The 16770-nt window shown below is 33.1% G+C and overlaps 1 protein-coding gene across 4 annotated transcripts in view; it reads right to left on the minus strand.

Annotated features, from left to right (window-relative positions):
• VPS13C (vacuolar protein sorting 13 homolog C) overlaps positions 1-16770 on the minus strand; it is a 182807-nt gene that overhangs the window by 90982 nt on the left and 75055 nt on the right. For all 4 annotated transcript variants that reach the window (XM_090270692.1, XM_090270691.1, XM_090270694.1 and 1 more), the window contains 10 exons: positions 13861-14014; positions 11732-11811; positions 10486-10545; positions 8906-9068; positions 7742-7858; positions 6743-6846; positions 6376-6543; positions 5598-5902; positions 3946-4093; positions 2425-2533 (listed from right to left, as the gene is read on the minus strand). In XM_090270692.1, coding sequence (XP_090126818.1) covers positions 2425-2533; positions 3946-4093; positions 5598-5902; positions 6376-6543; positions 6743-6846; positions 7742-7858; positions 8906-9068; positions 10486-10545; positions 11732-11811; positions 13861-14014 — 1408 coding nt within the window. The remainder of the gene's footprint in view (positions 1-2424; positions 2534-3945; positions 4094-5597; positions 5903-6375; positions 6544-6742; positions 6847-7741; positions 7859-8905; positions 9069-10485; positions 10546-11731; positions 11812-13860; positions 14015-16770) is intronic.

A 16770-nucleotide genomic window follows, 5' to 3' on the forward strand; every position in this document is an offset into this window, starting at 1 on the left:
AGTTTAGTAGGGGAGTATCATTCATGTGGGATTCCTCATGCAGAGGCGGCATTCCAGGAATAAGCAAAGAGGTGGTAGAAAACCAGAGATAACATCCTTATAGGTTTTACAAACAGAATGGAGTTTTATATGGTTAAATAATGAGAAGCATAACAAGAGTTAAGGCTGCGGGGAAAAAAGGTGGGGGGGATAGGAATTACAGCCTCTTAGCCATACCAAGAAGCAAAAGTAAAGCTATACAAATATAATGTCAAGTTTATACACTTTAAAATGCAATAAAATTGTAATACACAATACTCATAATAGTTATTACTTGCTAAGCGCTTATTTCTGTGCTAGACACTGTAGTAAGGACTATATATGGATTATCACCTTTAATTCTTATAACAACCTTTTGAGATAAAAACTTTATTGCCCTCATTTCACAATGACCAAATTGAACTTCTTATAGATTCAGTACCTTGCCCAGTGTAAATTATACCAGAAACCCGGGTGAAAAACAACTGCTGTTTTTACATTTGAGAAAGCAATGCATAGGAGAAGGTTTCTTCTTTATTGCTTTAGGTCAACCACTGTTCTAAACATAATATGGTACAGGGAAAATAATTCCAGCAACTATTTTGCTTTTATAAAATAATTCTTGTAATAAGCAACTGCTGCTATAACAACATGGTTCCATCTCACAAACATTTTGAATGAAGGAAGTAAAAATTCAGAGCAAATTTTGTATGACTCCATTTATATGAAATTCAAGAAGAGGTAAAACTAACCTATATATAGCATTATAAATTAGAATGATAATTAATTCTGGGTGGATTTGGAGGCAGGATGGGCATTTAGTTCTGACTGGGAAGGGGCACAGGAAGGCCTTCTGGGGTGCTACACTAAAAATATTTTGTATCTTAATCATGGTGATTATACTGGTGAAGCCATGTGTAAAAATTCAATGACTTGTACACTTCAGATTTGTGTACTTTATTACAGGTATTAACATACATAGAGTAAAAAAACATTTTTACCCACCTTTGGGCTTTTTCTTTTAAGTAAAATGAAATTTACATATGACATATTAGGTCCACATTAAAAAGTTTTTAAAAATGAATAAGTAACATGAGATACCATTTTTCACTTAGCCAACAGGCAAAATTTCAAAATCTGATAATGCACTGTGTTAGAAAAGGTATACACCCAAAAAAAAGGTTTGGTGGAAATGCAAAATTAGTACAAGTTCATGTGGGTAACTGGCAAGATCTGTCAAAATTTAATTTTATTAAATGTATAACTTAAATTATTAATTTAAAATTAAAATTAAAATTAAAATATATTTAATCCAGTAGTCCTGGTATTTCTCCTACACACACACATGCATGTATAAAGGTGTAGAGTGAAAGACTGAAAACAAACTAAAACATCCATCAATAGAAACTTCCTAAATTAATTATAACACTTCAACAGAATTAATACCCGGCAGCCATTAAAAACAATGAGGCAGTTCTTCTATATATAGTATATAGATATAGAATGTATAGATATAGACAGATATATAGAATAAACACTAAAATACACTATGAAATTTTTAAAAAGCCAAGTGCAGCCTGGGCTAGTGTGGCTCAGGTGGCTGGAGCGTCATCCTGTAAACTAATAGATCACGGATTCTATTCCTTATCAAGGTACACATGCCTAAGTCACAGGTTCAGTCCCCTGAAAGGGTGCATACGAGAGGAACCCAATCAATGTTTCTCTCTCACCTTTCTCCCTCCCTCACTCTCGTCCCCTCTCTTTAAGATCAATAAGCAGGTCCTTTGGTGAGAATAAGAAAAAAAAGAATGCAGAAATGCACAAACATACACACACACAGGACGGTACCATTTGTTTGAAAAAATAAAAATTGCATACATGTATGTGTATATGCGCATATATATATATATATAAAACAGCTTAGTAAGTCTGGTAATTACTTTGCCTTTAAGTCAGAAGGGCCATTGTAACTAATAATTTGAACTCTTCGCATCTTTGTTGAATGGAAATTTATCAACCATTTCAATTCTCACATAATATTTTACTACTAACCCTTGTTTAAAAATCAGAACAAGTATGCTACCATAGCCCAGTGACAACATAAAATAATTCTTTTCAACAAATGTAAATTTAATAATTATTCCAAGAATCAACCATCAATTTGAAACCCTTCTTTATGCCTCCTCCTACGTTATGCAACTCAGAAGTCTGAAAATATAACTCATTATTTGCTTAACTAAAAAGCAAACTATGGTTGTATTCAAAACCATCTTATTTGTTTCATGTTACTACAAATTGCAGTATGTAAATATATATTTGTTTACTTCATTTTTGTTGTCTGTCTCCCCCACTAAATTGTAAAATAAATAGACACAGGTATTATGCCACCTACTGTCAGCCTCTTACCTATCTCTTGTATTCTTGGTTTCACTTTATTCAAGTCTTCAGTAGGCTCACCAAGATTTTCTGCTAGTATTCTAAATAAAAGATTAAGATCTTCTTGATTTAGATTAACCTGTAAAATATTAAGTTAAAGATAAAGATACTTCATTTTTAAATGCAACAGTTTTAATACAGAAAACAAAACATTACAGATAAAATAATCTTAACAATGACTGAAAAATTATACATTCATTATCCACTTAAGTATTTCAGTACTTGGTTCATGTTAAAATTTTTATTTTGAAAGATATGAAAGTATATGGAGAAAAACAATGAGATTTATGAGTCAATATCAATTCCATCTACTTACATGATTCTTAGTGAAAGTTGATGATTAAAGTAATCTGATCACTTTTTTTTCAGTGACAAATTAAAAGATACAAACTCCTTTTAAAAATAAAAACCTGAATGAAATAAACCGGCCATCTAAAATATAAAAATAGGCATTTTCCTCAATGCTATATAATTACATTAGTGGTATTTAGATATCAATCAGTAAAAAATTCCACATTTCATTTGGATTTATACTGAGAAAGTCTTCAGAGTCTAAAATTTCAGTAACAAAGTTTTTTTTTTGGACCTGAACAAACACTTCTCCGAAGAGGACATACAGAAGGTCCATAGACACATGAAAAAATGCTCAACATCATTAGCCATCAGGGAGATGCAAATAAAAACCACAATGAGATACCATTTTACACCAGTCAGAATGGCCATCATCAACAAATCAACAAACAACAAGTGCTGGCGAGGATGTGGAGAAACGGGAACCCTACTGCACTGTTGGTGGGAATGCAGACTGGTGCAGCCACTATGGAGAACAGTATGGAATTACCTCAAAAGATTAAAAATGGAACTGCCTTTTGAACCAATGACTCCACTACTAGGATTATACCCGAAGAATCTTGAAACCCCAATTCAAAAGAACTTATGCACCCCTATGTTCATTGCAGCACTGTTTACAATAGCTAAGTGCTGGAAACAACCTAAGTGCCCATCTGTAGATGAGTGGATCAAAAAACTGTGGTACATTTACACAATGGAATACTATGTAGCAGAAAGAAAGAAGGAACTCCTGCCATTTGCAACAACATGGATGGAACTAGAGAGAATTATGCTTAGTGAAATAAGCCAGGCAAAGAAAGAAAAATACCATATGATATCACCTAATACAGGAAACTAAAGAACAACACAAACAAAGGAACTAAATAGAACAAAGAGCAGAATAGCAGTCAATAGGGGGGAGGGGAGAGGGAGAGAAGGGGGATAAGTAAGGGAAGGGATTAATTAAAGAGCCTGTATGAAAGACTCATGGACATGGACAACGGGGAGGGATATGATTGCGGGAGAGGGGGTGGGCTGGGTGGGGGAGAGAAATTGGGGGAAAAGGGGACAACTGTAATTGAAAAACCAAAATAAAAAAATTAAAAAAAAAAAAAAGAGTGAAATAAAAAAAAAGTTTTTTTTTTTAAGTCTCATACTTACATTCATTGTCTCAAGATGTCCTTTAACTTCTACAACAGGTACCTTGTTGTACCAAGATGCAGCTAGATTCCGATTTACAGAAAACTCCAAGTTAATTGGGTGTAACAGCTGAATATCAGGATGGGAAATGCCAGGCTGGATCACTGTCCTAATGAAAAATATAATTGATATATATGCATAAACAAAGGGAGGAAATGCAACTATCATTAAAAATCACAAAGTCAAAAGTTGCTACTCTAACACTGATTTGAAACAGTGCTGTTTTAGTGCTTTCTAAACTCAATCTATCACTAACTTAATCTATCATACATTGGGAATGACAGATTAAAATATATGTTATATAATCAGCCATTAAGAAAACCTTTTCTTCAAGATAGGTGACAGTAAATTTTAAAAAGAAATTTTTTTGTTGAAGATATGGGGGGAATCATCAAATACAACTATTCCAAAAGTGACGCGCATTGGGACAGAATAAAGAAAAAAATGGCAAGATTAACAGTTAGCATTTCCTAAGGAGTTTCGTAAAGCTCTTTACCAGGATTATTTTCTGGACTTTCTGTGCAATCATTCCTTTTTTATTCAGGATAATTAAATCTCTTTGGATGGGATATAAAATTATTTTAAATGAATTATGTACAGACTTCCAAGTGTCCTCTGGCATAAGCCCTACTAATACATCATTACTTACACAGTATTCCTCCCCAAAATGTATAAGGTCAATTAAATCCTGAAAAATCACCAGACAAAAAAAAAGTTGACAGTTGTTCCATGAAATAACTAGACTGTAATCTTCATAACTGTCATCATCATGAAAAACAAAGCTAAAGAGCTATTCCAAAATAAGTGTCTTATCAGTACACAATCCCCCTTAGTAGTATAGGATAAAATTAAATGCCATATGTAATCCTGGATCAAGGGAAAAATTATTATAATGAACATTCTTGGAACAACTAATAAAAATTGAATACTGACTGTATATTAAAGGACAGTATTATATCAATGTTAAATTTCCAGAATTTATGTGGTATTTGCATTATGATTATGTATGAGGATAAATATCCTTGTTCTTAGGAAACACATGCTAAAGTGTTTAAGATGTCTCTTCTCAAGTGGTTTAGCAAAAAGTGTTTCAACTTCCAATTATTAAATAACTAAGTCTTGGGGACATAATATACAGCATGGTGACTATAATTAATAACACTGTATTATATATTTGAAAGTTTCTAAGAGAGTAGATCTTTATAAAGTTCTCATCACAAGGAAAAAAATTTTGTAACTACATGTGATGATGGATGTTAACTAGACTTAACTATGGTGATCACTTTGTTATATATATAAGTTGTACACCTGAAACTCATATGTGTATTATACTCAATAAAAAAATAAAATAAAATAAAATAAATTTTAAATGTTATAAATGATAATATGTATATACAGTTAAAACAATAGTGAATGATGAATGGTGAATCTAGGTGGAAGATAATGGGTTATTTTTGTAATTTCTATAGGTTTGAGGTTTTTCAAAATAAAAATTGATTTTTAAAAAACTGTTCTGTGTGATAGAAATATGTTGGGTATGGATTTCAATGGTCATAGGATTTCATGGAAAGCATTAAATAATACTTAAATCCATAATCATTAAAAGAGTATACCTAGAAAGCTTAAGCTTTGTTAGCTGTACATCCATTCTATCAATTACTGGCGGGTTTAAGTAGTCTTCACCAGACACCAGACTGAACTGATTTTGAACTCTGATTAACCCAAGATCTATCACCACTGCATTGCTGGAAATGGAAGACTGTGGGATGATAATAACTGGTGCTTTCAAATCAATATTGACAGAAATACGAAAACTCCTCTGGGCAAGGTCTTTCACACTTGTGGCAGCTTTTTCTGCAGCCTGGGCAGTGGCAGCACTCAGAGCCTCTTTGGCTGTCTGGAAATTGTTTAGGAAGTTCTGTGGACACAAAGTATAAAAGGAGAAATTCAAACAGAGGACAAGTACTTCATCAATGAACACCATCTTCATCTTATTTATGTGCCAATATTTTTCCAATAGATAACTTTGAGTGCTATTTTTCTAGAGTTAAAAAGGAATTACTAATTACCTATATTTAAGAGCTACTTGAGAAGGACTAATTATAACTGTAGTTATATAACTGAGGAAGAGATAAAAAAAATTTTCAATAGCTTTTGTACTTGAGAATTTGGTTTCATTATATTGTAGCAAAAATAATGCCACTTCTAGATAAAAATCATTAAATGATTCAGAATTTAACTATTAAGAGAGAGGTTTCTACCTCCACATTAATAACATCCACAATCCAAACTATTCATACCCTAAAATCCAGTTTGTAAGCTGTGCAATCACAACTATCAGACTTAATTATTTCTAAGTTTAATAGTCAATATATAAATAAGTGATTTTACCAGGAGTGACATGAGGAATTTATGAAGATAGACAATCTGAATGCAGCCAACATTGAGTGATACCACACCATCTACTTTGGACATGTCAGTATAGAAATCTCCCTCAGTAGCATCTGGATACAAATCCAAATTAAAACGAAATACTTCGTTTCCCATTATCGACACTGTCTGAAAAGCAGAGATTGAAATGTAATCATCCAAGAGGATAACAACAAAATAAAATTTCATTTAAAGAGGATTTATATTTATAATCATTATAGTAACATTTTTCTATCAAAATAATTTCATTGTTCTTTTTAAAAATAAAACATTTTAAAACAACATCTCATATTATCATAAAAAATGTTAATTATATATTATCACCTACTTTTTTATGAACTGTCTTAGGATCAACATCTGTGACAATAATATTTTCCAGTCTGGCAAATAGAGACTGTTTTCTTGACTGAAGAAAAAGAGAGGCATCAAGTCCTGAAAAAAAAATTTATTACTATAATTTCTGTAGATCTAACAAAGTAAGATCTTAATGTGTTTCTTTCCATTGCATAATTTTATTTTAGGGCTGATACATTTATAAATTCAGCAACATCTGAACTCCCAACTGATAAATAAGTGGTGATATTAAATATTTTTAGTTTTATAAACAATGGAACCTATAAATTTATTTTAAAATAATTACTGGATTTTCAACCTTCTATAAAAACTAAATCTAGTGCTAGTAGATTATTTTGGGATTTTAGTAAATCCTTTACACCTTGTATCTAATCATTTACATGGAAGCTATAAAAGTTTCATGAATTAAATTCCGACAAGTAGATGCACTTCCAGTTTGGAAAGAATAAAGACAAAAACCCTACTTTTCCAGTTTTTAAGTTCTTCCAGATTTTCATTAAACATATTCTTTACCTTTAGCAGATCACATTGAGCTGGTAAACACAGTCAGAGGAAAAGCTAAATTACTTTTAGTAGCTATTGCCTAAAAGAACATAATGGACTTACAAGTTTTATTCATTATAAGGCTGCTTTACATTTGTACCAAGATAAAGCATATTCATAGACCATTACCAGAATTCTGATTGACACTTAGATCATCAGTACATCTCTACACTGACATTAGTAATATTTTATCCTCTGGGACAACCCTTAGAAAGGTGCAAAACACCAATATATGTGGTTCAATTTGATGATCAGAGTTTGATCCATAGCTATGTCCCAAAGAGTTAAGGAGGCCAATTATGTTCTAAAATAAACTTATCAGTTTTCATAGTGCAGAGCCCTCCATTTGTACATTCTCTAGCATTAAAAACAAAACCAAAACCAAAAAAAACCTTATCTTTGAAGAAATTTAATACTGTGAGAACTTTACCTTGAATCTTGATTTCAGCAATGTTGTTCTTCTCTTCACAAACATTTACACAGAAAGCGTTCAACTTGGCAAACAGTCTGAAGTCAATAATGTCACTATCTTTAGAGGACACAATTACTACGAATAAAACAAAGCATTCTATCACAGTGAATTCCTAGTGATCTAAACTCTATTAAGGTTTCTTCCCTATATTAAGTGAACCACAATTCTGTTTTAAAATAGCAAAATATGACCGGAAGACTTAAGAACCATATTATTTTACTCATATGTGGGATGTAAAGCTCAAAGCAACAAATGAACATTAAGAAAAACAAACAAAAACTCAAAGATACATCAGTATGGTGGTTACCAGAGGGAAATGGGGTGAGGGGTAATAAAGCGTAAAGGGTAAAGGGGATCAAATATACGGTGATGAAGATCTGACTTTGGGTGTTGGGCAAACAATGCAATAGACAGATGGTGTATCATGGAACTATACACTTGAAACCTATATAATCTTATTAACCAACGTCATCCCCATAAATTTAACAAAAATAAAATTATAAAATTCTTAAGTTCTTAAAGATTTCAAATACTTTTTTGCTATATATATTTTGTAGAGTTTTCATTTTTAATAGTGAGATGTATTACTTTTGTAATTTAAAACAAGGGAAAATTTTAAATAAGGACATTGAAACTCAGAGTTCAAAAATGTGCCTATTATCACATAGTTTAAGTAGCAGTCAGGATCTGAACTAAGTTCTCTCTGATCCAAAATTTAGGCTCTTGATCAATTATATGCTAACCCTACACCCCTGCCCTCATGTTTCTGGATCTTGACTTCCCTCTTTGTGTATGGTAGAGAAGGCTAACGCTCTATGGAGCGCTTTCAGGAGCTACTAAGAAGGTATGTAAAGCTCAGTGTAAATACAGGTCTTTTCCCTCCTAAAGTCATCTTCCACCACTATCAATATAAGAACAAAAACAGACATTTTAAAAACAAAAGTGTTGATTATATGTGGTTTACATATCAGGCACCCCTGAATGATTTAGTTTGAGGAAAATAACAAAAGTGAGTAAAATAGTCTGTGACTGAAACTAGATGGTCTCTTTAAGATTACTCATTTAGTTTGAGAATTCGAAAGCTCTAACAAGAAAAAAAAATAAAACGCCTGTTTTTCATACCTTTCTGCAGAGCTGAATTTTTTTGCTGCTTTTCAGTTGAAATTTGTACTTCCTTGGTATCACCCATCTTTTGGCCATCTGATGGAATAATGGTTGTCAGGTAATTAAGAGAAGAGAGAAGAGCTTGTGTTTGCAGCAACAGATTTAAAGATGAAAAAGCCACCTAGAAAGGTTAAAAAGAGAAAATCAGTTTTCCGGCCAATTATTCCAGAAGTCTTCAAGCCTGACCCAAAAGGCCCCTAGCTAGGTTTGCATCACTGCCTTCCACAACTTGGAAGGAAGAGATAGAACAGGGAGATTCATAACACACTCCTTAAATAGGGATATATGGCAACTAAATTACACTTACATAGTCTGGGAGTTCATTTAAGTATCAAACTAACCTAACTACTCCATTTCCCTAGCATAATTATCATGGAGCCTATAATGTGCTTGTCATGGTCAACCCAATATTCAACATATATATGAGTTTTTGGATGTGCAACTGACTATTTATTATGATTACATAAAACATATAATTTAGAATGTGAAATTCCAGAAGCCAAGAAATAATTTCAAAGGTGATATTATAAGATTTAAATATAAAAAATATATCAGTCAGTTCTCAGTCACACTAAATGATCTTCTAAAACCACAATAATGGACCTATCATTAAAAACAAAAAAACAAAGAATATACAACAGAAAAAAATATATCAGTTTTTTTAAACAATGACTCCAGAAAGCTAAGACAGCAACACAAACTGCTTTCAAGAATGTGGTTTTCTAATAGCAAATTTAAATTTTTAAAAAATATTTGTTTATACAAAAGAATTTCTTTTCATTGCATCAAGGCACTTAAGTGGATATAAAAATTATAAAAAGGAAGTTTAACAATAACAGATTCTCATATCTCTCAAAAGTGTCATCTAAACTCATCTTTCATTTTCTTTATAATGTAACCCACAACCCCTTTTTCCTCTTCTTCTTCTGCACAACTACTGTGGTATGGCCCCAGGAGTATTCAACATCTCTTGCTGTATTTCACGTACTTCCTCAGCCCTGCAATGAACGACAGTTATCTAGTTTGCTATACTTAAAACTGTTCTTCGTAAATCAAAGTTCCCTCATCTATAACACTTCCTGTTTTAGAAATAATTAGGATGTGATACAGTAAGTCAAAACAAAGGCTTTACTACATTGAATCATGAACAGAGCATGGTAGGTATCTATCTATGAGTTTCATTTACAACCCTTTTTTTTTCCTAAAGATTTTATTTATTTATTTTTAGAGAGGGGAAGGGAGGCAAAGAAACACTGATGTGTGAGAGATACATCATTCGGTTGCCTCTCGCACGCCCCCAACTGGGGAACTCGCCTGCAACCCAGGCACGTGCCCTGACTGGGAATCAAACTGGCAATCCTTTGGTTTGCAGGCTGATGCTCAGTCCACTGAGCCACACCAGCCAGGGCTAATTTACAACTTTTATCAGTTCTTAATTACTTCATCAAATTACCCAGTCAATATTCCTTCAAGGATACTGGAGACTTCAGGAGTAGGTTATTTTCAAACAGGATATATTATTTTAATAGAATTCTTACCTTAACTGTTTGTTCCGTTTTTTCAAAAGTAGTGTGAAAGCTAGGTCCGTTCTTATCAGCCTAAAACAACAAACAAAAAAACAAAAGTTCTGAAGAAATTAATATCAAATAAATCATTTATGACCTCTAGTTTATTTATATTTTTTACTACTGTATTTTATATACATCATATATTTAATGTTATTGTCATTTTACTTAGATCCAAATAATTATTATAATAGTGCAAACCTGTCCCCTTCAAACATACGAGAGCATGACAACATTCACTTCTGGAAAATGTAGCTAGGGATCACAATTATAAACTCTGAAGGTTGGAAGGTTTAAAATTCATTTAGCCCTTCTATCACCTAATTCTTGAATCCCTTTATGAAGCCCTTGGCAAGTCTATTTTACTATATCTTCAGTGAGAGAAAACTTCATTTTCTTACAAACTCAATATTTAGAAAACTTTGATTTAGTGAGGTCGTCATACTGAATCAAAAATCTATCTTCCAAAAAAAAAAAAAAAAAAAAAAATCTATCTTCCATCAAAATGACTCACTGGTTCAAGTTCTAGTCTTGGTAGTATACATAGTAAATTCAAAGTTTCACCTTATGTGAGAAGTCACTGGCTAGGCCAGTTTCCCTGCCTCCCTGCTCCGATAATGTTTTGTGCTCTTCTTTATTAAAGAATCATCACATTATATTTTAATCATCGTTTACCTATTTCCCTATTAGTCTTCATCTCGGTATCCCTAATACCAAACAGAACCTGACACATAAAGACATTTCAATAAAGACTGTTCAATGATTAAACAAATCAATATTTAATAAAGCTAAATACCATCACTGTTCAGCATTTCTCATATGATAAATGTTTGAGTCCTTTCCCAATTCTGACAGTTCTCCACTGAACCTAATCCAGTTTGACTTTATCCCTTTTAATATAGGATACTCAGCCAAATATAATTTATATTTACAATGAATGTAAGTAGGTGAATATGCTCTAGAACTTAGGAGTAGGATTATTAAAACCCAGGCTTCCATCTTTGGGGACAAGACGTTCCATGGCTTTGTAAAACTCCTAGTCTACTTTTGTACTTAAGTGAAAAAGAATGAAGGAGGAATGAAGGAGAAACAGTAGATATCCCTATAAGTAAAACCTGTGATACACACCCAGAGCCTTTAGTAATCTATTGTCATCTTTTTCCTTTCAGAGGATAGCTTGACATATATTATAAATATATAAACATTCTATGGACCGTACCTTAATATACTCCACTTTTAAAAGATCTAATCCAGGTTTGTCAGAAGAGCTAATCAAGTGAAGGGGCTTTTTTTTGGATCCTACATCAAAGAAAAAGAAAAAGTATTTCAAATAAATTGTTCTTTACAGGTTTTAAATTTTCTAGATGTCTTATGACTTGGGGTGGTGAGCACACAATACAATGTTCAGATGATGTCTTGTGGAATTGAGCACGTGGGACCTATATAATTTTGTTAGCCAATGAGAGCTCAACAAAGTCAATAAAAAGAAAAAATTAAAAACTAAAATAATAAAAATATTAAAGCATAAATTTTTCCAATACAACTTCTTAATTAATTTATTCCATGTCCTACTTTAGGACGACTCATATTAGAAAGACAGGTGAATTATCAGCTGCCTAACCCATATAATTAATGGGAAATAGCTGCAGAATACTGGAAATATAAGACCAAGAGGTCCTTTCATGGGTTTCCTCCCACCGCTGCTGGCCCAGTCCACATATACAGTCCATCCAGAGCAGGACTTCCCAAAAGAATCTACTCTGCACTCTTCCAACTAGACAGAGGATGAAGCACTGAGCTGGACTTTAGGACACCACCTGCACTTACTTTCATGATTATTAAATGCTAGCGTCATCACTGGTGAAGAACTAACCAATCCAAATCCTTACCCTACCTCTGTCACCCAATTAACTTAAAAATATGCATATTTATTTTACCCTACCTCTGTCATCCAATTAACTTAAAAATATGCATATTTATTTTACACCTGTGTTAAAAATAAAAACTTCTCTAGACACTTTAAGGTCATATATGCATTTGTAAGGCAGTAGAAAAGTCTAAAGGTGTAAGAACCAGGAAATGTGGATACCAGTTCATCTCCTTTATCAAAAACTATTTAACTGCAGTTTTCTCAACTATATAACAAGGAGGTTGGACTAGAATATATGTAATATCTGTTGAACTCTAAAATTCTTTGAACAAATTTTTTTTCATATTAATAATGTAAATAATTTTTCTTTATTTAGACTAAGAGAAGGCTTACACAGAAAAAAAATTTTTTAGGGAAATGGAATTGTTAGATTTCTTTGAATTTAAAAACAAGTACTAGCAAAAGTCTTCTACATCTGTATACAGATGTACCAAGGTTCTGCCTTGAGAAGCTGTGAGAGAGAAGTGATTTATCCACCATTTAAGCCATCATTTATTATTTGTAGCCCTATAATCCCTGTTTCTGAGACATCTCATTTCCCTTAAAGTAAATTTCCCTAAAGGAAAAAAGTAGCCTATCAAATTCATTCAAAATTTGTATTTGTTTCCCTTAAAATAATATAAAAACTCCATCTTAACACAGTGCATACAGAAACTTACTAACACATTTTTCTACTAAACTGAGATATATTTTAGTTTCAATTATTTTTGAAAGAATTTAAAACAGGTCTTTTATTTGACTAAAATATTAGGTGAATATTAGGTAATTTTAATTACTGTGGATTCACCCATTCTTTCATTCCTTATATATCTCATGAGGACATAAGATGTACGCGTATACTACAATAAACTATAAGCACTTCTAAAAGAATGAATTTTACATTCCACGATTTTTATTTTTATAACCTTGTGCTGCTTCTTATATATGAACCCCACTAAAAAGAAATGAGGACTTCAATAATATTAACCTAGAAATGACTTACAGGTTTTGCCATTCAAAAGTTGCATGATCTTGAGTAACTCACTTAATCTCTTTATTTAACCATTCTTTGTAAAACGGGAAAAATACTCCCCATAAAAAGGAGATTTATATGGACTCTCTGAGGAAGCTGACCATAGTAGTTAAGAATATAGACCCTAGGACCAGGTTTCAAGGGCTCAGCCATTGGCTAGGATGAATGACCTTAGATGAATTATAGAAAGAATTTTTGCCTTCCTCTCCACATATGGAATCTGGAGACAATAACATTGCCTTTCTCATAGCATTGTTAAAAGGATTAAATGGGTTATTATTTGAAAAATGCTTAGAATGGTGATATTATTTATTATAAACATTATTATATGAATGAAAGTATTCAGAAACTCAAAAGTGGTTTTATATTTATTATTAGCTATCATTTCCATTTTTATGGCTACTACCTTGAATTTCATGGTAATCCAAGCTGATTTTCTTTAGGTAAGATACAGCAGTTAAATCAAATGTTCTCACTGTAGCTTCTGTTCCTAATTGAGTCACATTAAATACTAGAATTGTATCTTCTTCTTTCTGTTGTTTGCTAAATTCCAAAATCACCTAAAAGAACCAAGACAGTCAATGAAAGGTTAAGTAGTTTGACTCATACTGAAAAATATAAAACAAAATCCTTCTTCATACATATCATGAGAAAAGAATTTTGCTTACACTTATCTACTGCGATTCTTATTTACTATGACTGAAAATTACTATATTAAATTCTACTATTGAGAATATAACTTTGTAAACATCATGATGAAATTTTACACCCATTATTGATTTATATTTTAAAATTTAGTAAAAACAGAATGTATGGATTCTTCCTTAATATTATTTTCTTAAACCTGTATCTCAAAAAAGAAATCACGTTCAGTGATATAAGAAACATTTCCATTAAAGTAAAAAGCAACATAACGATGTTCACTATTATACTACTATTCAAATTTATTCTGTAAATGATAGCCAGTTTATTTAGCACGCGAAAAATAAAACATATATGTGGCAATTTTTAAAATATGCAAGTTCTTTGATACTTTGATGGAGGTCTCTGTCCCATTAAATCTGGGCAGGCTCAGTCTGGCCAGGTGGTTCAGTTGGTTGGAGTGTTGTCCTGTACACCAAAAGGTTGCAGGTTTGGCTCTCAGTCAATGTACATACCTAGGTTGTGGGTTCGAGCCCCAGTTAGGACATGAATGGGAAGCAACCGATTGATGTTTCTCTCTCACATCAATGTTCCTCCCTCTCCCTCTCTCTCTTTCTCTCTCTCTCTCTCAAATAAATAAAAACATATCCTTGGGTGAGGATTAGATGGGCAGGTTTGTTATTTCTCTTAATCAAGAGTACAGAGGAAGTAATACTGTAATGATTTCCAATGTCAAAAAAGGCCAGGAAACTTCCACCTGGGAATGTTCACTCTGAGGGCAGCTAGCTGCCACACAAAAAGTTCAGTTACCCTGAGAATACTATGCTCAGGATGCAATGAGTAGGTATTTCAGTCAGCAGTCCTAGCTGAGCTCCTAGCCAATAGTCAGTATCGACTGCTAGTCTCATGAGTGTGCCACCTCTGAGCCTCTCTGATACTTCAGATCATTATAGCAGTCACTCAAATCTACTATAAGCATGTGAAATAATATATGTAAAAATTACTAAGCTGCACCCTTCCAGAATTCCTAAGCCACAAAACTGTTAGCAAAATAAGATAGCTGTTTTGAGCTACTACATTTTAGGGTAATCTGTATAATAAAAATAGTAACCAGAACAATATAAATGCTGAAAGAAAGCAAAAATTAATATTAGCAATGATAAAATTATATACTTAAGAAAAACCAGGAGGAATAACTGTGGGCAACCACTCCTTGTGGTTTAAGGAATTGTAGCCCTGGCCTGAGCATGACGAGCTGCCAGTGTCCCGGCCGTGCTTGTCTCTAAGTCTCAGTATAGGGCTGTGTGTGGAACATGACTGACAACCACTCAGAGGGTTGCCATGGGAATAGGATCAAAGGATGCTCATTATGCTCATTATATTTTAGAACTTGCTCTGCTTTCCTTATCAGTAATGTAACATAAACAGTCTCTAGCCAGGAGTATATGAAACCTTGCACCTGGTCAAGATGTTTTATAGACCCTGACACTGACCGCTCACTGTGACCCCTGAATTGGTATATGTAATCTGTTACTGTCAAACGCCTAATGGCTACTGACGATTTATGAATTTTAGCCTTGTATCTCTCGTATGTGTCCTCCTCAATAAAAGGCATAAGGGATGAAGGTTTGGGCTGCTGGTCTCCACTAGAGAGGCAGTCACCTTCCTTCCCCCAGACATAACAAAGTGTCCTGCATAAAAGTTTGTTCCGCCATGGTCACGAAGCCTCTGCTGGCCAGAGCAACTTCCAACCGAGCCTAGGGTGTGTGCGGCACCTCCACCATAAATAACAACTGAAAAACAGAAACTACAGCACAGTAAGATATTCAATACAGAACTGACATGCAAAAATAAATTTGAGATATACCGATGATTTAAATGAAAGCATTGAAATCATAAATATAAAATCATGAGTAAATATTTTTGCAATGGAGAATAATTTTCTAAACATACATTAAAACCAGGACATAAAGACAAGGTTTGATAAATTTCACTACAGAAACATTTAAAACTTCAAAATGGCAAAAAAAAGTCAAATTGGGAAAAATATTTCAAACAGTACTACTATTTTTTTCTTAAAGGATTCTGACTACTTATCACTTTAGTTCATTCATTCAATACTCAGTATAATATTAATTAGGCATTATCTACCATGTATGAGACTGGCCAACCACTAAAGACACTGAGGTGACCAGGACAGACAAGGTCCTTGTCTAGGGAGAGTGGAGAAAATGAAAGTTGCTATCTTGTGTTGGGTCATCAGGCCTTTCCAATATGATGGCATTTGAGTAAATGTCTAAAGGAAGTAAAGAATAGTCACACAGAAAAAAGAGTATTCCAGGCAAAGGAAACAGCAAGCACAAAGAATATGCTTTGGTATATTTAAGGGAGAATCAAAGCAAGTGTAAGAATATGAGGCAAGAACTTTGCTCACTGCTATTGCTCCAGTATCTAAAACAATGCCTGGTATATGATGGCACTTGATAAATATTTACTGAAGGAATGAATGAAATACAGCTGGAGTAGTGAGCTTGGCAGAAAAGAATTGAAGATGAAATCAAAGAAGCCACAGAAAAGGCCTTGTAGGCCATAGGAAGGACTTAGCCCTTGTTCTTAGTGAGATGGGAAGCCACAGAGCAATGACATCATCTGAATTTCACTTTGAAAGGATTAC

This window comes from Furipterus horrens, unplaced genomic scaffold (assembly GCF_987537825.1).
Source record: "Furipterus horrens unplaced genomic scaffold, mFurHor1.1.pri manual_scaffold_3, whole genome shotgun sequence".
NCBI classification, from domain to species: Eukaryota; Metazoa; Chordata; class Mammalia; order Chiroptera; family Furipteridae; genus Furipterus; species Furipterus horrens.